The 25,107-nt window shown below is 43.3% G+C and overlaps 1 protein-coding gene across 1 annotated transcript in view; it reads right to left on the minus strand.

Moving 5' to 3' along the window:
* The window catches only part of nalf2 (NALCN channel auxiliary factor 2), a 279,238-nt gene extending 254,591 nt beyond the window's left edge, over positions 1–24,647 (minus strand). Inside the window, exon 1 of the mRNA XM_067996692.1 lies at positions 24,006–24,647. Coding sequence (XP_067852793.1) covers positions 24,006–24,647 — 642 coding nt within the window. The remainder of the gene's footprint in view (positions 1–24,005) is intronic.
* Positions 24,648–25,107: the final 460 nt, after the last annotated feature.

Genomic DNA, 25,107 nt, shown 5'->3' on the forward strand with positions numbered 1-25,107 from the left:
CGAGTCTCAAGCACTGCAGTGTAGAATTTCCATGTGATGAATCACACCATTTTTAGGTCAATGGAAAAGGAGTTGTGCCCACCGATGGCCTGGATAGGTATTTACATCAGAATTTCCTTGGGTCAGCTTATTTGCATATAATTGGAATAGTGATTGGCGTAAATCCTGTGTAAAACAGGTGTAATCAGCTGGGGTTGCAGCCCATAAAAAAACAGGCCTGGCGGAAGATTGCAGCAGCAAGCTGGGGCAGCAGCAGGTAAGTAAGGAGTAGTGCTTGGCTCACTGACTTGACTCTCAGCTAGCTTGACTACATGGCCTAGAATTCCCTCAAACTGAGTTACGCCACTGTTGCACCTTTAAAAATAAACTGTGCCTGCAGAGGAAATTATACACATTTTTCCCGGGTCCGCTCATTTACATTCCCATTGGTGCAGTCATTTATGTAAAACAGGAATAAGCAGCTGAACTAAATGGAACATCCTGTGCAGCCTTTAATAAGACAGTTCAGCCTCCAATCTCTAGAAGCAAACTGGAGAACATAAGAAAATAAGAACATAAGAAATAGGAGCAGGAGTAGGCCATATGGGCCCTCAAGCCTGCTCCACCATTCAATAAGGTCATGGCTAATCTTTGACCTCATTCTCCACTTCCCCCCCCTATCCTCATATTCCTTGATTCCTTTAGTGTCCAAAAATCTATCAATCTTAGTCTTGAATGTACTCAACGACTGAGCATCCACAGACCTCTAGGGTAGAGAATTCCAAAGATTCACATCTCAGTCCTAAATGGCTGACCCCTTATCCTGAGACTTTGACCCCTAGTTCTAGACTCTCTATCCAGGGGAAACAGCCTCTCAGCGTCTACCCTTTCAAGCCCTCTAAGAATTTTATATGTTTCAATGAGATCACCTCTCATTCTTCTAAACTCCAGAGAATAAAGGCCCATTCTACTCAATCTCTCCTCAAAGGACAACCCTTTCATCCCAGGAATCAATCTAGTGAACCTTCATTTCACCCCCTCTAAGGAAAGTATATCCTTTCTTAGGTAGGGAGGCCAAAACTGTACACAGTACTCTGGGTGTGGTCTCACCAAATTCCTTTATAATTGCAGCAAGACTTCCTAAACTCTTATACTCCAACCCCCTTGCAATAAAGGCTAACATACCATTTGCTTTCCTAATTGTTTGCTGTACCTGCAGGTTAACCTTCTGTGATTCGTGTACAAGGATACCCAAATCCCTCTGAATACCAACATTTACTAATCTCTCATCTTTTAAAAAATATTCTGCTTTTCTATTCTTCCTACCAAAGTGGATAATTTCATATTTCCCCACACTATCCTCCATCTGCCACCTTCTTGCCCAATCACTTAACCTGTCTATATCCCTTTGTAGCCTCTTTGCGTCCTTCTAACAACTTACTTTCCCACCTAGCTTTGCATCATCAGCAAACTTGGATACATTACACTCGGTCCCCTCATCTAAGTCATTGATATAGATTGCAAATAGCTGAGGCCCAAGCACTGATCCTTGCGGCACCCCACTAGTTACAACCTGCCAACATGAAAATGACCCATTTATTCCTACTCTCTGTTTTCTGTCCGTCAACCAATCCTCAATCAATGCTAATATATTACCCCCAATCCCATGAGCCCTAATCTTGCGGAACAACCTCTTGTGTGACACTTTATCGAATGCCGTTTGAAAATCCAAATACACTAAATCCACTGGTTCCCCCTGAGCTACCCTGCTAGCTAGACCCTCAAAAAACTCAAACATGATTTCCCTTTCATAAAACCTTGTTGACTCTGCCTAATCACATTATGATTTTCTAAGTGCCCCGTTACCACGTCCTTAATAATAGGTTCGAGCATTTTCCCTACTACTGATGTCAGGCTATCTGGCCCATAATTCCCTATTTACTCTCTCCCTCCTTTCTTGAACAGCAGGGTTACATTTGCTACCTTCCAATCCGCGGGGACCGTTTAGAATCTAGGGAATTCTGGAAGATCAAAACCAATGCATCCACTATCTCTGCAGCCACCTCTCTTTAAACCCTAGGATGTAGGCCAACAGGTCCAAGGGATTTGTCGGCTTTTAGTCCCATTAATTTCTCCAGTACTTTTTCTTTACTAATCTTAATTACTCACTCTCATTAGATCCTTGGTTCCCCACTATTTCCAGTATGTTTTTTGTGTCCTCTACTGTGAAGACAAATACAAAATATTTGTTTAACGGCTCTGCCATTTCCTTATTCCACATTATAATCTCTTCTGTCTCTGCCTCTAAGAGACCCACGTTTACTTTCGCTAATCTCTTCCTTTTTACATACTTGGAGAAGCTCTTACAATCTGTTTTTATATTTCTTGCTAGTTTGCTCTCATATTCAATTTTCTCCCTCTTTACAACATAAGAACATAAGAAATAGGAGCAGGAGTAGGCCACATGGCCCCTCGAGCTTGCTCCACCATTTAATCAGATCATGGCTGATCTTCGACGTCAACTCCACTTTCCTGCCTGATCCCCATATCCCTTGATTCCCCTAGAGTCCAGAAATCTGTCTACCTCAGCCTTGAATATATTCAACGACGCAGCATCTCTGGGGTAAAGAATTTCAAAGATTCACAACCCTCTGAGTGAAAAAATTCCTCCTCATCTCAGTCTTAAATGGCCGACCCTTTATCCTGAGACTATGCCCCCTCGTTCTAGACTCTCCAGCCATGGGAAACAACCTCTCAGTAGGGTACAGTAGCATAGTGGTTATGTTACTGAACTAGTAACCCAGCAGGCCCAGATTAATAATCTGGAGTCATGAGTTCAAATCCTGCTATAGCAGCTGGGGAATTTAAATTCAATTAATTAAATAAAATCTGGAATTAAAAAACTAGTATCAGTAATGGTGGCTTTAAAATTACCAGATTATCATAAAAACCCATCTGGTTCAATAATCCCCTTTAGGGTAGGCAACCTGCTGTCCTTACCCGGTCGAGCCTATATGTGACTCCAGACCCACAGCAATGTGGTTGATTTTTAATTGCCCTCTGAAATGGCCTAGCAAGCCACTCAATTTTACAATCTCGCTAAAAATAGTCATCATAAGAATAAAATCGGACAGACCACTAGGCACCAGACACAACAAAGGCAAACCAAGCCCAGTTGACCCCGCAAAGTCCTCCTCACTAACATCTGCGGACTTGTGCCAAAATTGGGAGAGCTGTCCCACAGACTAGTCAAGCAACAGCCTGACATAGCCATACTCACAGAATCATACCTTTCAGCCAATATCCCAGACTCTTTCATCACCATCCCTGGGTATGTCCTGTCCCACTGGCAGAACAGACCGACCAGAGGTGGTGGTACAGTGATATACAATCAGGAGGGAGTGGCCCTGGGAGTCCTCAACATTGATTCTGGACCCCATGAAATCTCATGGCATCAGGTCAAACATGGGCAAGGAAACCTCCTGCTGATTACCACCTACCGTCCTCCCTCAGCTGATGAATCAGTCCTCCTCCATGTTGAGCACCACTTGGAGGAAGCACTGAGGGCAGTAAGGGCACAGAATGTACTCTGCGTGGGGGACTTCAATGTCCATCACCAAGAGTGGCTCAGTAACACCACTACTGACCGAGCTGGCCAAGTCCTGAAGGATATAACTACCAGACTGGGCCTGTGGCAGGTGGTGAGCGAACCAACACGAGGGAAAAACTTACTTGACCTCGTCATCCCCAATCTACCTGTTGCAAATGCAATTGTCCAAGACAGTATTGGTAGGAGTGACAACCGCACAGTCCTCGTGGAGATGAAGTCCCGTCTTCGCACTGAGGACACCATCCAACGTGATGTGTGGCACTATCACCGTGCTAAATGGGATAGATTCAGAACAGATCTAGCAGCTCAAAACTGGGCATTCATGAGGCGCTGTGGGCCATCATCAGCAGCAGAATTGTATTCTAGCACAATATGTAACCTCATGGCCAGGCATATTCCTCACTCTACCATTACCAACAAGCCAGGGGATCAACCCTGGTTCAATGAGGAGTGTAGAAGAGCATGCCAGGAGCAGCACCAGGCATAGCTAAAAATGAGGTGCCAACCTGGTGAAGCTACAACTCAGGACTACATGCATGCTAAAGTGCGGAAGCAACATGCTATAGACAGAGCTAAGTGATTCCACAACCAACGGAACAGATCAAAGCTCTGCAGTCCTGCCACATCCAGTCGTGAAATGGTGGTGGACAATTAAACAACTAACGGGAGGAGGAGGCTGTGTAATCATCCCCATCTCAATGATAGCGGAGTCCAGCACGTGAGTGCAAAAGACAAGGCTGAAGCGTTTGCAACCATCTTCAGCCAGAAGTGCCGAGTGGATGATCCATCTCGGCCTCCTCCCGATATCCCCACCATCACAGAAGCCAGTCTTCAGCCAATTCGATTCACTCCACGTGATATCAAGAAACGGCTGAGTGCACTGGATACAGCAAAGGCTATGAGCCCCAACAACATCCCGGCTGTAGTGCTGAAAACTTGTGCTCCAGAACTAGCTGCGCCTCTAGCCAAGCTGTTCCAGTACAGCTACAACACTGGCATCTACCCGACAATGTGGAAAATTGCCCAGGTATGTCCTGTCCACAAAAAGCAGGACAAATCCAATCCGGCCAATTACCACCCCATCAGTCTACTCTCAATCATCAGCAAAGTGATGGAAGATGTTGTCGACAGTGCTATCAAACGGCACTTACTCACCAATAACCTGCTCACCGATGCTCAGTTTGGGTTCCGCCAGGACCACTCGGCTCCAGACCTCATTACAGCCTTGGTCCAAACATGGACAAAAGAGCTGAATTCCAGAGGTGAGGTGAGAGTGACTGCCCTTGACATCAAGGAGCATTTGACCGAGTGTGGCACCAAGGAGTCCTAGTAAAATTGAAGTCAATGGGAATCAGGGGGAAAACTCTCCAGTGGCTGGAGTCATACCTGGCACAAAGGAAGATGGTCGTGGTTGTTGGAGGCCAATCCTCTCAGCCCCAGGACATTGCTGCAGGAGTGCCTCAGGGCAGTGTCCTAGGCCCAACCATCTTCAGCTGCTTCAACAATGACCTTCCCTCCTTCATAAGATCAGAAATGGGAATGTTCGCCGATGATTGCACAGTTTTCAGTTCCATTCGCAGCCCCTCAGATAATGAAGCAGTCCGTGCCCGCATGCAGCAAGACCTGGACAACATCCAGGCTTGGGCTGATAAGTGGCAAGTAACATTTGCGCCAGACAAGTGCCAGGCAATGACCATCTCCAACAAGAGTGAGTCTAACCACCTCCCCTTGACATTCAACGACATTACCATCGCCGAATCCCCCACCATCAACATCCTGGGGATCACCATTGACCAGAAACTTAACTGGACCAGCCACATAAATACTGTGGCTACAAGAGCAGGTCAGAGGCTGGGTATTCTGCGGCGAGTGACTCACCTCCTGACTCTCCAAAGCCTTTCCACCTTCTACAAGGCACAAGTCAGGAATGTGATGGAATACTCTCCACTTGCCTGGATGAGTGCAGCTCCGACAACACTCAAGAAGCTTGACACCATCCAGGACAAAGCAGCCCGCTTGATTGGCACCCCATCCACCAGCCTAAACATTCACTCCCTTCACCGGCGCACTGTGGCTGCAGTGTTTATAATCCACAGGATGCACTGCAGCAACTCGCCAAGGCTTCTTCGACAGCATCTCCCAAACCCGCGACCTCTACCACTTAGAAGGACAAGAGCAGCAGGCACATGGGAACAACACCACCTGCACGTTCCCCTCCAAGTCTCATACATCCCGACTTGGAAATATATCGCCGTTCCTTCATCGTCGCTGGGTCAAAATCCTGGAACTCCCTTCCTAACAGCACTGTGCAAAAACCTTCACCACACGGACTGCAGCAGTTCAAGAAGGCGGCTCACCACCACCTTCTCAAGGGCAATTAGTGATGGGCAATTAATGCCGGCCTCGCCAGCGACGCCCACATCCCATGAACGAATCAAAAAAATCTCTCAGCATCAACCCTGTCAAGCCCTTCATAATCTTATATGTTTCAAGGAGATCACCTCTCACTCTTCTAAACTCCAGAGAGTATAGGCCCATTCTACTCAATCTTCCCTCATAGGACAATCCTCTCATCCCAGGAATGAATCTAGTGAACCTTCGCTGCATCGTCTCTTGAGCAAGTATATCCTTCCTCAGATAAGGAGACCAAAACTGTACACAATACTCCAGGTGAGGCCTCACCAAAGCCCTGTACAACTGTAGTACTTTATCAATTTCTTGGTCATCCTTTGCTGATTTCTAAACCTTCCCAAGCTTCAGGCTTACTACTTTTTTGGCAACATTGTAAACCTCTTCTTTTAATCTAATACTATCCTTAACTTCTCTAGTTAGCTATGGTTGGACCACATTTCAAGTGGAGTTTTTATTCCTGTAGGGAATGTATATTCGTTGAGAATTATGAATTATTTCTTTAAATGTTTGCCATTGCTTATCTACCATCATATCTTTTAATTTAATTTCCCAATCTACCTTGGCCAACTCGCCCCTCATACATACATAATTGGCTTTGTTTAAATTTAAGACCCTAGTTTCGGACTTAACTACATCACTCTAAAACTCAATATGAAATTCTATCATATTATGACCACTCTTCCCCAGAGGATCCTTGACTATAATTAACCCTGTCTCATTACACAATACTAGATCTAAAATAGCCTGTTCCCTAGTTGGTTCCTTGACATGTTGTTCTAGAAAACTGTCTCGAATGCATTCCATGAACTCGTCCTTCAAATTACTTTTGCCAATTTGGTTTGCCCAGTCTGTATGAAGGTTAAAGTCCCCCATGATTATTGCATTACCCTTGTTACATGCTCCTCTAATGTCCTGATTTATACTCTGTCCAACACTATAACTACTGTTAGTGGGCCTATACACTACTCCCACCAATGTTTTCTGCCCATGTTATTTCTTAGCTCCACGCATGCCGATTCTACATCCTGATTTTCTGAGCTAAAATCCTTTCTCACTACTCTCTTTATCTTATCCTTTATTATCAGGACTACTCCCCCCACCCCCTCCTTTTCCATTTTGTCTATCTTTTCTAAAAGTCAAATACCCTGAAATATTTAGTTCCCAACCTTGGTCACCTTGCAACCACGTCTTAGTAATGGCTACTAGATCAAACCCATTTATCTCTATTCATGCCATTAATTCATCTATCTTGTTACGCATGCTACTTGCATTCAGATATAGCGCCTCTAATTTTAATTTTTTACTATTTTTCCCTGATGTGACCTTAGTCACTAATGCCCTATTACCTTTGTTAAACTCTCTGTCCCTTCCTGAGAAAATCTGCTTGTTTTTACCCAAATAGCTACTGTGTTCTAAGCCTTGACTTTTCTGTTTAGAACAACCATGTAAGAGAGGAAATGCACTTGGCTCTTTTACTTCACTGCATATCTTATCAATATTTTTTATTACACTTTTACAGAACAGGAACATAGGAACATTTGGAACAGGAGTAAGCCATTCAGCCCCTCGGGGCTGCTCCGCCATTCAGTTAAACATGCTTTTTCTACAGCCTACTACCCTCTCCACCCCTGCAATATCCTAATGTGGTTATGTGGAAGCTGCAGGATATGAGGTGTGGGAGGGAAAAGTGCTGCAGAAACAAACAGGAGAAAGGGGAGTAAAACTGAAGAGTAAGAAGGGAAAAGTGAGAAGAAATAAAGGAGGAGAAGCTAAGAAGAGAAGTGAAAAAGAGAGTCAAGAAAACTGACATCCACATCTACAGATGAACAAATTCCTGACTACTTATTTCAATTGTGCTGGGGTCCAGGAAATAGGGGGAGCAAAGAGGGAAAGAGACAGAAATTTTTGGAGAGGGAGATAGAGAGAAAGAGACACACACACATACAGAGCCTGGCAGCAGCAGGCCTTAGAAGTGCATCAATTTTGCCTATCCTGAAAATCGGTGATTATATTAATCATTTTCATCTGGAAGGCAGTATCTGACCAAGAGGCACAAACAACAATCAACTGGTAATGGATTCAGTTCACACTAATGATCAGCTTGAAGCGAAAAATGAGACAAGCAGCCTGAAAAGACAAGGTGTTGGATTTTTCTTATCCTCCCTTCAACTGACATAAAAGTAAGAATTTATCAAGAAATTGCAAAATGCTGGTATTCTATTTGCAAAAGGTGTATATTTTGAGGATTGCCTGGGCACACTGCTGTATTACAGATTTATACGATGGGCTGCAAACACACACAAGCATACTTACACCCAGTGAGGTTTGTTGTTGTATAAATGTTGCGTTGTGTGACACTCAATGTCACTTATGTTCGTGTGCAGCTGACATCTTCCAACTCTATTTTAATTTATTATTTTTTATGACTGAACATTGGGCTTTTCTTCTTACATTTGTACCCGATACAACCCAGCAAGGCTGTGTGACATGTGGTTAAGATTCTTTGCTGCCCTGCAAAACAGCATTTATAGGCCCACTTCTCATTACGTAATTTTATCACTGCGGCTCTTCAAACATATTGCACAGAACCACCAATTATTTGCTTAAAGGACCAGTGTCGTCTGGTCCAGAAATCATACCTAAAGCTGTGCCTATCATTAAGCAATTGCTACTAGGGACTGACTTCAAAGCTATTAGCCTCGATTTTGCACAACGGGCAAAACTGAGGTTGTGCTGACCCGACGCACAGGTGCACACCTGTACCCATAGCAACGGGGGCAGGATATGCCGGATTTTGTCATATAAACCCTTTCCCACATAGCCTACAGGCACAGACAAAGCTTGTTCAGAGAGCGTGGCTGGGGAGAGCAAAACCAAGCAAGGCAGGAGCTCCTAAAGGACTGCCACTTGCCACAAAAGAGGAAACAGTTGGTGACAGAAAAGTGAACTAATTGTTCACAGTGGCACAGTAGGTAACATTGCTCCATTTGATGCTTGGAGTTGGAGGTCCCGCTGCAGGAGGTGCATCATAGAAGGCTGGCTTTATTTGGGGTTGAAGACCACCCTCCAGCAAAAGCACTGATGCCAGCTGGATGGAGGGAGGTTGCCAACTGAGTTAATGGAGCCAACCAACTCCTTTGTTCCAGATAGCAAATGAGGAAAACAAAATGTGCTGGTATCAGGAGCAAGGCGCGATGGCTGGAGAGTGTGCATGTTCCTTATGAGGCTAATTAACCATGGCACAAACCTAAGCTGGTGACTACCTCGCCCTCTGAGACCCATTGTGCACTTTTTCACACTGTTTCATTGTGCTTAAATTGCATGGCATACTTTCTAGAAGGTGAAGGTAGTAGCCAAGGAGCAACAAATAGATGCTGAGGTGTCCAGGATGAAGTGAGGCTCTGCTGTTAGGTGTTTTATCCATGGGGTTTGCAGCCATGGACACAGAGGATAGCTTTTTTCCCTTAAGAGCCATCCACCCTACAAATAACGTGGGCACTGTGGACTTCTGCACGATGAAGCATCATGGCTCCCTCCCAGATAATTGACGTGCAAGATGAAGTTTCTGTGGGTAGATACCAACTGAGCATTAATTGAGCACAAATCCGTTCTTTTCCTGAAGGCCAAGAGGTTGATACGAAAAGCCCTGATTCCACATGGGTGCCACATGCGACTCTTTGAATTTGATGGAATCCTGCTCTCCGGTGAAAGCTGTTCGTCCTGCTCATTTGATGTCTCCTTTCTGCAGGAAAAGCGATGAAGGTGTTGCCACTTGCAAACATAGCAGCTGTCAATTCCCCGATACATGTGCACACTGTAGAATGCCAGATGAGGCAGATGTCCCCCGGGGTGGCTTAGAAGGATGCAATTGTACGAAAGATTCATGCTGTGATAATTTCCAGTTTTATACAAAATATAAAGGATCCATGGACATGCCAGCATCACAGCATATTTTGAAATGGTCCCAATCGCTGAATGGAAAATCGGACACCCCGCAAATCGGGCGCATGAAGTCGGATGCCTGATTTTCTGACCTGAGATGGTAGAATATGAGGTGTAGGCACAGGCCCTCACAAAATTTACCGTATAATCTAAACTTAAACTTCACTCCCATGTTGAATAACCTTATCCGAACTTTTGCTATCAATTTGGCATTAAATTGTTAACGTCGCTCAGAGAAACCATAAGGGTGACTGGTATAGGAAGTGACATAGCAGTGCAGGAGGAGTGCTCTTCCCGAGGTTAGCATGAGGTTGCATTGTTGGTTCAGGTATATTTATGTTTGATAGATATATATATATATATATATAAATATAAATATAAATACATAAATGATTATTGGTCCCTAAATCTGCGTAAGAAAGCATGGGATGGGAAAAGGTGATTTGCCCCATAAATCTCACTCGTTCAATACACCAAGCAAAATACATCCTATCCTAGACTCCAACTATTCTATTGACCTCCTGTGAGAAATCTCTGCAATTTTTTTTCCTGCCTCCTAAAAGACAGTGAAGCAAAATTCCACAGTATCTATTTGCACTTACACTTCTAATATTCCAACCTGGCCTGTTGTTTTCCACAGATGACATTTCCATGGCTGCAGCAGGACAGCAACCATTGTGTTCCATGGAGTATTTGATAATCTTGATCCATACTTATCCCTATAACTTGCAGTCTCATTCCCATTCCAAATACTTAACCAGCATGAATTGCTTTTGATGGGAATCAATTCCACATAGCCACTATTCTGTGGGGAAAAAAGATGTACTTATCCGTACTCCTGACTAAAACATGTTAATAAATATATGTGTTCTCTACTTCTGTACACACAGTCCAAATTAAGTAGCCTGCTTACATCCATATCATCTATTTTTGTATTATTGACAAGTGGGAAATACAGAGTTTGAGAGAGATTAGATACAGAGAGAAAGAAACATATCGTGAAAAAATATATACAGAGTGGATACAAACACAGTGTTAGCTGTGGCTCAGTGGTAGCACTCTTGCCTCTGAGTCAGAAGGTTGTGGGTTTAAGCCCCACTCCAGAGACTTAAGCACATAATCTAGGCTGGCACTTCTGAGCAGTACTGAGGGAGCGCTATACTGTCGGAGGTGCCATCTTTTGGATGAGACGTTAAACCGAGATATCCTTCTGCCCTCTCAGATGGATGGAAAAGATCCCATGGTGCTATTCGAAAAAGAGCAGGAGAGCTCTTCCGGTGTCCTGACCAACAATAAGCGAAAGAGAGGCTGTAAATTCTGAGTTTCAAACAAGTGGGATTGAGGGCGTGTGGTTGACCAGTGATATGGCAGATGGTGAGGGGTGAGTAAGGATGAAATGTGTGTGGAAAAGATAAAGATTGACAATGCAATACACATTTACATCTTTAATCTTATTCTGAGAGTGATGAAAACTGACATAGAAATATTGCAGATAATTTAGGTTTGTAAATGCATCGAGTTACATCGAAACTACAGCATAGAAACAGGCCATTCAGCCAAACTGGTCTATGCCGGCATTTATGCTCCACACGAGCCTCCTCCCTCCCTACTTCATCTAACCCTATCAGCATATCCTCTATTCCTTTCTCAATCATGTGTTTATCTAGTTTCTCCTTAAATATATCCACGCTATTTGCCTCAACTACTCCTTGTGGTAGCATGTTCCACATTCTTACCACTCTTTGGGAAAAGAAGTTTCTCCTGAATTCCCTATTGGATTTATTAGTGACCATTTTATATTTATGACCTCTGTTTTTGAACACCCCCACAAGTGGAAACATTTTCTCTGCATCTACATCTACCCTATCAAACCCTTTCATTATCTTAAAGACTTCTATCCGGTCACCCCTCAGCCTCCCCTTTTCTGGAGGAAAGAGCCCTAGCCCGTTCAGCTTTTCCTGATAAGTATATCCTCTCAGTATCAGGACATCTGCCAGTCAAACAGATATACTCCAGTCAGTGTCCAAATACATAACTAACTAAAAATCATCAACCCCCCACTAAGTAAATCAATTTAAAAGCTCTGTTTCATACAGTACTGAATACAAAGAATATAACAAGGGAAACACAACCCTTCACAGATGTGATCGGGAAGGGAGGGGTTGTGTTCCTCTTGGTGTATTCTTTGTATTGAGTACTGTATGATACAGAGTTTTTAAATTGATTTACTTTATGTGGGGTTGATGATTTTTCGTTAGTTATGTATTTGGACACTGACTGGATGCGCTGTATACTAAAAATAGCAAAGTAAGCGTTTTATATTAATCTTCAAACACTTCACAAGTTTAGAAGCCAGAATAGCCATTTGGAGGAAAATCCAGTGCTCTTGTGCAATGCTTGACTCAGCCACCACTCCTTCAGTAACATGTAACTGGGGATGTATTGGGAACACAGGCTCTCAAAGCGCACCATTATCTCGGCTCACCTGTTTTCTTCCCCTGAGGGAGTACATAGCAGCACCACTGCAATGTTGAAAGGAGTCTGCACTGTGCTCATCAGTGCTATCGACTTCAGGTGACCACCTCCTCCCAAAAGGGGTTCATGAGACAGTAGACAAGCAAACACTTGTTCCAGGTCCAGGGAGACAAGGTGAGGGATGGTGTGAACCTAGCCTATTAACAGCAGCAATTATAATTTAGCAAGATAGCCACAGAGGTTTACAGCACAGATGGAGGTCTATTGGAGGATCTTGTCTGTGCTGGAAGACACTGACAGACACGATAAGATAGACACTAATAAATCTGAGCTGCCCATTTTAGGGAAGACGTCCAAATCCACAATCTTCTCTCCCCTCCCAATGAGAAGGCCTAAGTAATTTTATTAACGTTACTTTTTCTTTATAGAGTTTCTACAGGCCCTATTGTTTTAATAGAGGGCTTTTTTTTGCCACTGTGAATGCTGGAATAGCTTGGCATCCGCAGGAATCTCTTGACCTCTGAGAGAAAATACCTGCAAGATCATAGCCAGCTGGGCTGTAAGAATAGAAAGAGAAACACAAAAAAGGGATACAGACAAACAGAAAGAAAGATGTGAAGAAAAGATTAAGAAAGAGGAAAGGAGCAAAATTCATGAATACAAGCTGGCCACCCCTGCAGCCCATATCATGCTGGTTCATATTTATGTATTTGACACTTTAAATATATGGCTTGCAACTGAAAAGTTGACACCTAGGATTTGTCTGGTTACCCAGATGTACTGGTTCGTATCCACAGGGATAGTGAACAGTGGACCTGAAACTGAATGAAAACACTCCAAAAATTAATGACAATTACTACAAAAATACACAAAATAAAAACTGTGGGGTGATATCAAGACAGTAACATCATTTTCGTAGTTATCAACCAGTCAGGCTTAGACATCATCTGAACCTCTTAATTAGATTAGTGTTTCCAATCATTCCCAAGTATCCATTATTCTATTTATAAACTATCTAAATGCCTTCATTAGGCTCCAGCCTGTAACTCATCCCTGGGATCTACTCACTTTCCATCTATAATATTATAGTTTTGTGTCTGTAAGAATGTATAATTGTAGTCTCCTTTCAATTAAACTCATTCCAGAACTTGCACTGATCAGATCCCAGAAACCATGGTCCTTTTAATCAGTCCCTTCAGCCAATCATATCCCAAACAACAAAAGAACATAAGAAATAGGAGCAGGAGTAGGCCATACGGCCCCTTGAGCCTGCTCCGCCATTCAAGAAGATCATGACTGATCTTCTACCTCAACTCCACTTTCCCGCCCAATCCCCATATCCCTTGATTCCCCTAGAGTCCAAAAATCTATTTATCTCAGTCTTAAATATACTCAACGACTGAGCATCCACAGGTAGAGAATTACAAAGATTCACAACCATCTGAGTGAAGAAATTCCTCCTCATCTCAGTCCTAAATTTCCGACCCATTATCCTGAGACTATGTACCCTAGTTCTAGACTCTCTATTCAGGGGAAACAGCCTCTCAGCATCTACCCAGTCAAGCCCTCTCAGAATCTTATACGTTTCAATGAAATCACCTTTCATTCTTCTAAACTCCAGAGAGTATAGGCCCATTCTACTCAATCTTCCCTCATAGGAAAACCCTCTCATCCCAGGAATCAATCCAGTGAACCTTTGTTGTACTGCCTTTAAGGCAAGCATATCCTTCTTTAGAAAAGGAGACCAAAACTGTACACAGTACTCCAGGTGTGGTCTCACAAAACCCTGTACAATTGCAGCAAGACTTCCTTACTCTTATACTCCAACCCCCTTGCAAAAAAGGCCAACATACCATTTGCCTTCCTAATTGCTTGCTGTACCTGCACGTTAACTTTCTGTGTTTCGTGGACAAGGACACCCAAATACCTCTGAACACCAACACTTAATACTTTTTCACTCTTTAAAGAATGTTCTGTTTTTCTTTTTTTTCTACCAAAGTGGATAATTTCATATTTCCACCTCATTATACTCCATTTGCCACCTCATGCCCGCTCACTTAACCTATCTATATCCCTTTGCAATCTCTTTGTGTCCTCCTCACAGCTTACTTTCCCACCTAGCTTTGTATCGTCAGCAAACTTAGATACATTACACTCGGTCCTTTCATCTAAGTCATTAATATAGATTGTAAATAGCTGAGGCCCAAGCACCGATCCTTGCGGCACCCCACTAGTTATAACCTGCCAACCCAAAAATGACCCGTTTATTCCTTGTCCATGTTTTCTGTCCGTTAACCAACCCTCAATCCATGCTAATATATTACCCCCTAATCCAATGAGCCCCAGTCTTGTGTAACAAGCTCTTGTATGGCACCTCATCGAATGCCTTTTGAAGTGCCAGCAATCAATCTGATTCCAGAATCATGTAAATAGTGTCATTTTTGATAGGTAATTTTTGTGACTGAACCAATGGCACTCTATCAAAAAAACATTTTCAATGCAGACAACCACCATGCTATTTGACACCTAGGATTTGTCCAGTGTTGACAGCTTTGCTAATGTGTCCATGTTAGGCTGTGTTTTCAGTCAGCCTACCTGAAATGTCTCTAAAAGCAGTGTCAATGCCCTTTTAAAAAAAATGTAAATGTTATTGCTTGCAAAGGGTTTCCTCAGTCATTTGTTTTTTATAGCAACACAAACGCTGACATTCTCCTCCGAGACTGTTTCAAGTTGCCCCTTAAAGCCTAATCGTCTTAAGCTTGCAAACAAACAAGCCTTCAGTAGATGAGAGCTCCAATGTGCTGCGCCATGATATGGTAGGAGGTGACTTTGCAGTTCCCCACAGCATGATTTCCCGCCATTCTTGGGAAGAGCAGAGTGGAGGTCACACACTCCTTCACAGTAAGAGATGGAAAAATCACTCCTTGGGGCCACTGTAGTACACTTCTTAGTGGCACAATAGAGAATACTGTCAGAAGCCCAGCAGTAAGTTGCCCGCGTGCCCATCCTCTTTAGCTGAGGAAAATTTGTGACTTGGACACTAATGGATTGGGGGAATATTAAATAGGTGTGAAAAAGCACCCCTTTTATCTCATGAGTGAAGTTGCCCCCTTTTTAAAATTGTGGCCCATAAGAGTCAGCATCACACAGAATCTCTGAAAAGACAGAGCAATTCTATTGAACCCACTCTAAAAGACAATGTTACATCTCACATATATAGAATTGTGCAAGAATCAAATAGTACGCTAGGGTTGCAGGACAGGACAAACTGTACTACAAATGCACAAGAATGTTATGCATGACCTGATACGGCCCATTTTAAATCACAATGTTGTAGCAAACCACCAATTAATTAAAATGTAATTGATTTTGAATTTTAATTGACAGGACATCAAATAATTAACAATTTATCTTTTCATAATGCCATACAGTATAAGCATGGTACAGTTCTGTGCACAGCTAGTATTGGGCATTGTACAGTACTGCGCATGGCAAATATTGGGCACTGTACTGTATTACACATAACCAATATTGGACATTGTACAGTATTGCAAATAGTCAGTATTGGATGTTGTACAGTACTACACATAGCCGGTATTGGACGTTGTACAGTACTGCACATAGCCAGTAATGGACACTGTACACTACTGCACATAGTCAGTATTGGACGTTGTACAGTACTGCACATAGCCAGTATTGGACGTTGCACAGTACTGCACATAGCCAGTAATGGACACTGTACACTACTGTGGAGTGTAATGAGGAGTGTAGAAGAGCATGCCAGGAGCAGCACCAGGCGTACCCAAAAATGAGCTGCCAACCTGGTGAAGCTACAACTCAGGACTACAAGCATGCTAAACAGCGGAAGCAACATGCTATAGACAGAGCTAAGCGATTCCACAACCAACTGATCAGATCAAAGCTCTGCAGTCCTGCCACATCCAGTCGTGAATGGTGGTGGACAATTAAACAACTAACGGGAGGAGGAGGCTCTGCAAACATCCCCATTCTCAATGATGGCGGAGTCCAGCACGTGAGTGCAAAAGACAAGGCTGAAGCGTTTGCAACCATCTTCAGCCAGAAGTGCCGAGTGGATAATCCATCTCAGCCTCCTCCCGATATCCCCACCATCACGGAAGCCAGTCTTCGGCCAATTCGATTCACTCCACGTGATATCAAGAAACGGCTGAGTGCACTGGATACAGCAAAGGCTATGGGCCCCGACAACATCCCAGCTGTAGTGCTGAAGACTTGTGCTCCAGAACTAGCTGCGCCTCTAGCCAAGCTGTTCCAGTACAGCTACAACACTGGCATCCACCCGACAATGTGGAAAATTGCCCAGGTATGTCCTGTCGACAAAAAGCAGGACAAATCCAATCCGGCCAATTACCGCCCCATCAGTCTACTCTCAATCATCAGCAAAGTGATGGAAGGTGTCGTCGACAGTGCTATCAAGCGGCACTTACTCACCAATAACCTGCTCACCGATGCTCAGTTTGGGTTCCGCCAGGACCACTCGGCTCCAGACCTCATTACAGCCTTGGTCCAAACATGGACAAAAGAGCTGAATTCCAGAGGTGAGGTGAGAGTGACTGCCCTTGACATCAAGGCAGCATTTGACCGAGTGTGGCACCAAGGAGCCCTAGTAAAATTGAAGTCAATGGGAATCAGGGGGAAAACTCTCCAGTGGCTGGAGTCATACCTAGCACAAAGGAAGATGGTCGTGGTTGTTGGAGGCCAATCATCTCAGCCCCAGGACATTGCTGCAGGAGTTCCTCAGGGCAGTGTCCTAGGCCCAACCATCTTCAGCTGCTTCATCAATGACCTTCCCTCCATCATAAGGTCAGAAATGGGGATGTTCGCTGATGACTGCACAGTGTTCAGTTCCATTCGCAACCCCTCAGATAATGAAGCAGTCCGAGCCTGCATGCAGCAAGACCTGGACAACATCCAGGCTTGGGCTCATAAGTGGCAAGTAACATTCGCGCCAGATAAGTGCCAGGCAATGACCATCTCCAACAAGAGAGAGTCTAACCACCTCCCCTTGACATTCAACGGCATTACCATCGCCGAATCCCCCACCATCAACATCCTGGGGGTCACCATTGACCAGAAACTTAACTGGACCAGCCATATAAATACCGTGGCTACGAGAGCAGGTCAGAGGCTGGGTATTCTGCGGCGAGTGACTCACCTCCTGACTCCCCAAAGCCTTTCCACCATCTACAAGGCACAAGTCAGGAGTGTGATGGAATACTTTCCACTTGCCTGGATGAGTGCAGCTCCAACAACACTCAAGAAGCTCGACACCATCCAAGATAAAGCAGCCCGCTTGATTGGCACCCCATCCACCACCCTAAACATTCACTCCCTTCACCATCAGTGCACTGTGGCTGCAGTGTGCACCATCCACAGGAGAACCGTCACCACACGGACTGCAGCGGTTCAAGAAGGCGGCTCACCACCACCTTCTCGAGGGCAATTAGGGATGGGCAATAAATGCCGGCCTTGCCAGCGACGCCCACATCCCGTGAACGAATAAAAAAAAAACTGCACATAGTCAGTATTGGACATTGTACAGTACTGCACACATCCAGTATTGGACATTATACAGTACTGCACACGGCCTGTATTGGACATTGTACAGTACTGCACACGCCTGTATTGGGCATTGTATAGTATTGTAAACGGGCAGTTTTGGGTATGTACTGTACTGTATATGGGTAGTATAGGATACAGTGTAAAAGCGCACACAAAAGAAAGAAAGAACTTGCATTTAAAGAGCACCTTTCACCTTCTCAGGATGTCCCAAATTGCTTACTTGAGGGTTAAATATTGGCCAGGATACATGGACAATAAAGAGTGCATTCAGTGCTGTGTACAAAACTATTCAGGTTATTCATATCTTGTTCATAGTTAATTGCTTAGATCATTACAATAAGAAAACAAAACCTCAATGTATAGTATCTGCAATATATTAATGACCACAACAACAACTTGTGTTTATATAGTGTCTATAACATAGTAAATACGTCCCAAGGTGCTTCACAGGAGCATTATCAGACAACATTTGACACCGAGCCATGTAGATATTACGGCAGTTGACCAGTTTGGTCAAAGAGGTAGGTTTTAAGGAACGACTTAAAGGAGGAGAGAGAGGCAGAGAAGTGGAGAGGTTTAGGGTGGGAATTCCGGAGCTTAGGGCCTAGGCAGCTAAAGGCACGGCTGCCAATGTTGGAGCAACAAAAATCGGGGATGCACAAGAGGCCAGAATTGGAGGAGTGCAGAGATCTCTGAGGGTTGTAGGGCTGGAGGAGGTTACAGAGATAGGGTGGGGCAAGGCCATGGAGGGATTTGAAAACAAAGATGAGAATTTTAAGATCGAGGCGTTGCCAGACCAGGAGTCAATGTAGGTCAGTGAGCACAGGGGTAATGGGTGAGTGGGACTTGGTGTGAGTTAGGATACAGGCAGCAGAGTTTTGGATGAAATATAATGTGCCTGAGATCAGGGCATCGCAAAGATGCACATTTATCCAGGAAATGGGAGTGGTACCATGTTTACACGGTAGTGAAATATTAACTTTCAATTTTGTTCTCAATGGAATTTTATTGGATAATTGTGTTAAGGATAAAACATAAATTAAAATATTTTCAGCACTATTTCAAAGGTGCTTTTGAATAAAAACTGTCATTTTATTCTTTCACTATAAAAATGGGTATTTTTGCCAAGGGGCTGGAAATTTGCAAATGTGGCATTCAGTCAACTAAGTGATGTCATGTACCAAATATTATTTATAATTTCTAATAATCAATACAGATCTGAATATAAATATAATTGGCCAGTGCACCTCTTAAATTACATCAGCCAGTGAAAACCATGATGACCCTTAATTGCAATATATTTGAATAATAATGCAATAATCGGCAATGCAATTTCCTGTCAATTAACTGAAAACTATTTCTTGCTAAACTCGCAAGAGCTGTTCTGGTGACCTAGATGTACTGGTTCGTATCCACATGGATAGTGAACAGTGGACCTGAAACTGAATGAAAACACTCCAGAAATTAATGACAATTACTACAAAAATACACAAAATAAGCCTGTGGGGTGATATCAATGCAGTAACATCATTTTCGTAGTTATCAACCAGTGAGGCTTAGACATCATCTGAACCTCTTAATTAGATTAGTGTCTCCAGTCGTTTTCAAGTATCCATTATTCTATTTATAAACTATCTAAATGCCTTCATTAGGTTCCAGCCTGTAACTCATTCCTGGGATCTACTCACTTTCCATCTATATTGTTGTAGTTTTGTGTCTGCAAGAATGTATAATTGTAGTCTCCCTTCAATTAAACTCATTCCTGAACTTGCACTGATCAGATCCCAGAAACCATGGTCCTTTCAATCCGTCCCTTCAGCCAATCATATCCCAAAGCTAGCAATCAATCTGATTCCAGAATCATGTAAATAGTGTCATTTCTGATTGATAATTTTTGTGACTGAACCAATGACACTCTATCAAAAAAAAACATTTTCTATGCAGACATCCACCATGTTAGTTCCCCAGTCCTGCCTTGTCTAAAACTAGCCTGGCTCTGCTCATTGGCTCCAGGCCCCATTGCTGCTACGGCCTTCAGTTCCGAGCACTGCTCCCTGTCACTCTCCGTGGCACCAAGCCTTACAGCTGGTCCTGGCTCCTGTTGCTGCTTCACATGCATGGACTTCATCACTGGTGCTATCTCCTGCCCCAGATTTTCTGCCTCCCAAGTCAAGACTTCGCTGCCACCTCTAGACTCGGAAGCAACTGGAGTAGGTTCAATCAGAAAGGCGTTGTAAAGTCTGGGATGCAGTGGGGGATTAAGACTGATAGCTACATGCAAATGCACAAAACGCAACACATCCATGCCCCTCCAAGCTGTTCCCAAAGAGCTATGAAATTATTTTTACAGTTATTTAAGGGTCAAAAACTTCATCATGCATCGATTGAACCTTTCAATACTTTGAAAGGAATAGGCAAAAATGATCCAGACAAATTCTTCATGTTGGCAAAAGGTTCAAATATTGGGGTCATAAGTTAAAATAAGGGAGTAAATAGCAATGAAGCAAAGTCAGGCAGGACTTTTTTCACCAAAGGGCAATTGATCTGTGGGATAAACAACCAGCAAAGTTGGGTTCAAGACTCAATTAGCTGTTTTTTTCTGATAGCTTCTTTAAAAGATAAGCCCCAACTATCTTATTTCTCATCATATCCATCAATCCCATCTCACTCCATAAACTATTTAGTTGGCTCTTGAACCCATTCATACTGTTCACTTGCTTTCCTTTGTCTCTCCTAACTTCCCTACTTTTAACTTCTATCTTCTGACATTTGAACTCTGCCATGCTGAAAAATGTATCTGGACCAATGTTGTCAATCCCCTTCATAAAGTTGAAAACTATGAAGTCCCCTCATTGTCTCTCTTTTTCCAAAGGGAACAAGCCGAACTTGCTTAAACTTTTATTCATAACTTAAGATTCCTGATATCTGGAATAATCTTGGTTGCTCAAGGCTGTACATCCTTGAGGGCAATAATACCCTTCCTTTTATCTCATCTCCCCCGGGTACACACGAAATGTGTGCTGGCAACCTAGCCCACGCATCTGCCAGTGTCATTCTGAATTGTCTGCTGGGACATGTGAGCAAGTGACCCAAGTATGATTCTCTATCTGATTTTCCCTCCCTTCCATGAGGAAGTAACTGAACTCCACTCATGTCTCCATAACAGCAATGTGGCTGAGATTGGGAATTCAATATTGTGGAGAAAATCAAACGTGTGTTCACACTTTGGGGCTCCAACATGTTCAAATTTCTTATTTTCCCCTTCTTGAACCTTTCTTCGTCACACATGTTCCCCATCCAGGAAGATGGGCTAGTTGTTTGAGATCTCCACCAATACTGCTCTGCAACTAACTGCTGGAAAATGCACAGGAGCAGCCTGGGCTCACTGACGACCTGATTTTGTTACTATGCATGTGGAAAGGCCCCTGCTCAAAGCCTACTACTGGAGGCACAATTGGGCATCAGCAACTCGTTGCACGTGTGTGTGGAAATTGTAATGTTTTATTCCTGTTTTGAATGTAATTTTTATGGGATTTATTTATTAACTTTGCATCTTTCAATCTGCTTCATCTGCAGATGACCTGTTCGCAGCGATACATCAATACCTCCTTTGGGAAGCACGAGTTAATATCCGGGCGGCATATCCCAGTCCAATTTTCCCTCCTCATGGGAGAAGCTGCAAACCTCCGTTTCATATCTCCTAGTCAGTGCAACTCAGATGGAGAAATGAGCAAAGCTGGAGGATTGACCCTCGTGAGGCTAAGTGTTGGCACTCCAACGTGCTGCGCTATTGTGCGCCCCTCCAACCACCACCCCAAACTTTATCAATGCAGTGATAGTAATAAGTTTCCAGTAGTTCCCGCTTCATTTTTGGTCTACTTTTTCTTCCGTGAAAAGTGCTGAATGACACCAAATGAATCCGAAAATAGGGAGAAAAAGAATCTACCAGCAAACCAAATCTGCCACCTAATCACAGAGCACGTTTCAATTCAACATGCTTCAAATGCTGATCTTTCTGATGTCGGGCCGCTTTATCGAATAGTGTTATTGGCACAAACAGGTTATTTACATGAGATTTTACTCATCAAGGTTAATTCCCAACTGTCCATTTACATAACATATCGCCATTTGACCTACAAAACTGACTTCCAGTGATCAACTGCTTTCTAACTCTGTGATCCTGTACTGTGCAGGATATAAAATCAACACCTGCTTAGCCGGTAAGATGTCAAAAAGTTCAGGGTCACATCTTTCATTAAATTGTCTGCTATCTTATTTTCATAGTCAAGAATCCAAATACACAACCTGATGATTTTGGAAGATGACAGGGATATGTTAAAAGTGAGAGAGTCCCAAATCCTTTCAATGAAGGTTTGTTTAATTATATAACCCATCTTAATGCACAATAATACGATAGCATAGCAATAAGCAAATACATGGGAAGTGCTATAATACGAATTGAGTACTGTGTTGCGCACTTCACCTTCAGAATAACAGATGGCTGAGAGTGCATTTCAAGGCTGTTGCACAAAGGACTCAATGGTGTTTCTAGCCTGCAAGAGGAACACTCAAGCTGTTCATCAATCTCAGACAAGTCCTGGAAGTGTAATGGGTCCATGAGCATACATGTAGAGATTTTGAAACTTACTTTCTACAAGAAACACAATCATTCCTGTTCAAGTTTTGTGGAAACATTCATATCTTGAGATGTCAGTAGGAACTCCTCCCTTTACAGGTGACATTATGGCTACTTAAGTCTTGCTGCATGCCTTCACATCTTGTAACATAAAGGGTCTTTTGACATATGGGATGGGGGTTAATTAAAAAAATCATTTATCGGATAAAAAGATCAACTGATTTCTGGAAATCACATATTCCCACCATTTTCTGCCTTTAAAGAAAACATTTTTTGTTTCAAGTGGGAAGAGTATTTTAATGAAAACCAATATATGTTCTTTCACTGAATTCTAGAACCCGTCTCTATCATAACATCTCCATGCAACACTCTTCATATTTCTCACAGATAACATCACAAGTCAGAACAGACGGCGCTGTGAAAAGGAAAAGTTTCATAGCAACATGATCAGAAGCTGCCCACAGTCTGTGCATTTATTTAAAACTAAAATGTACACTTTCCATCGTTTTAATTACTGTGTGGTGGAGACAGGATACTTGATGGGGAAACACGGGGTACAACCTGAACCCCACTCATGAGGCTGACAACTTCGAGGCTTGTGAGTGATCAGGCCTGCACACTCATGACATCTAAACCATATCCCAAGACTCTGCATCATGCATCCTTTTTGAACATATTACCATAGCATTGTATTAAAACTGACAAAAGTATTAGTGTAAAATGTTCATTACCCTGTTAATGTGCAGTATGAGGGGATGAATAACACAAAACTTATATCAACATAAACCTTCAATAAAGGACTTACATGCAGATTGCTTGTCATCTGAAAAATGATCCTTTTCTCACCACTAGCCTTTCTGTTGCATCCTTTCTTGCCTCCCTGTTGTATCCATGCTGTGGTCATTGCTCTCCTGAACTTGCCACTCTCCTTCCTCCTAAGTTCCAACTATGCCACTCTACACACTCCCCCTCACTACATCCTCACTGTATTGAAATAATAACCTGTTACACAGCCTCCTTACTCTCATTCTTTCCCAAGACCTCAATCCCATGGAACTCCATATCTTCCCTTCCAACTACAATCTTCAAACTTTTTCTTTAAAACCCAAGCTTGATGTCACCTAACCTCCACCTGGTCTTCTCTTTGACTGTTTCCGACCTTACACAATTATTCTTTCACCAAAGGGTTCCTTCATTTGTTCTTTTTTTGAGGTATAAACAAATCAACATAGCAAGAAAAAAAATCCAATCTTGTTACCTTTTTCCAACTGATACACAGACCCCACCATTCCGTATCACAGGTTTAATTATGGATTTAAAATGAACAACTCAGAAATATATTAACCTTACCATACAGTCGCTAGGGCAAGATTTGACCGAATATCCCGATTCCAAGTACTTGTGTAGCAGTGATTCGAAGTCCTCATATTTTTCCTGAGCGTGTTGGTCTTCCACCTGGTAAGCCCTGATGCATTTGCTGCAGACAGACATAGCCCCTCCATCATCACTGTTCCGCATATCCAAACTGCAGTTTAACCCGTTCGGGTTGACATACTCCCGCAAAAGATCAGCAATGGTGTAAGAGTGACAGAAGGCGAGCCGAAAATGACTGAAATAAGACCACAGACAGGAGGAATCCAACCCTTTGGGAAATTCACAGGCTGTCTCCAAATTTTCGACAGGTTCAGTCAAATTGGTTAGAGAAAGATCACATGGACCCCTCCTCTGTCTTTGATCCCCCGCGTGTGATGTGACCAAGTTACGACTCCCAGCGGGGTCACTCCAGATCCTCCCCGCTGTTTCCCCGCTCCTCAATTTCGTTCCAGCGCACGAGCAAAAATAATCAGACAAGAGGACGGCGAAAAGAAGCAGAGACGCTAAAGACATTTGCCATTTCTCTGCCCTCTGTGAATCGACGCAGGGTTTCTCGTTTGCTGTGGGTGCAAAACAGATTCTCAAGACGGCATTACACATCCAAGTACCCCTGATCATATTTTGGAGGGGGAAAAAGGTGGGGAAAAAAGGCGGCTTTTCCAATATCTCCTTAGTTCCCAATGTCACTTTTGCAGCATGGCTGTGTGGAGAGTTGCAAAAGAGGGGTGCAATTCCCCCCCCATCGTCTGGTCAAAAATAATCCATTGCATTTTGCAGGAGATTGCATCCACCATCTGGACAAAACAAAAAGGGAGATTGTTTTTTTTTTATTTTTGTAATAAAAATAAATAAATAAATAAAAAGCCATAGATAACACCCACCCCCCCCACTCTCCCTCCCACCCCCCTTTTTCGGTGTTGTAGGCTACCTGATAAAATAAATCCCCAGCGCGCACCCACTATTAGTGCGAGAGGCGCACGATCCTTTAGGAATAAATCGCGATCATCGTTTTTTTCCTGCTCTCCTCCGCCGGTGTCCTTGTGCGTTTCCTGGGTCTCATTCTCTTGCCTTGTCCCCT

This window comes from Heptranchias perlo, chromosome 15 (assembly GCF_035084215.1).
Source record: "Heptranchias perlo isolate sHepPer1 chromosome 15, sHepPer1.hap1, whole genome shotgun sequence".
In the NCBI taxonomy this organism is placed as follows: Eukaryota; Metazoa; Chordata; class Chondrichthyes; order Hexanchiformes; family Hexanchidae; genus Heptranchias; species Heptranchias perlo.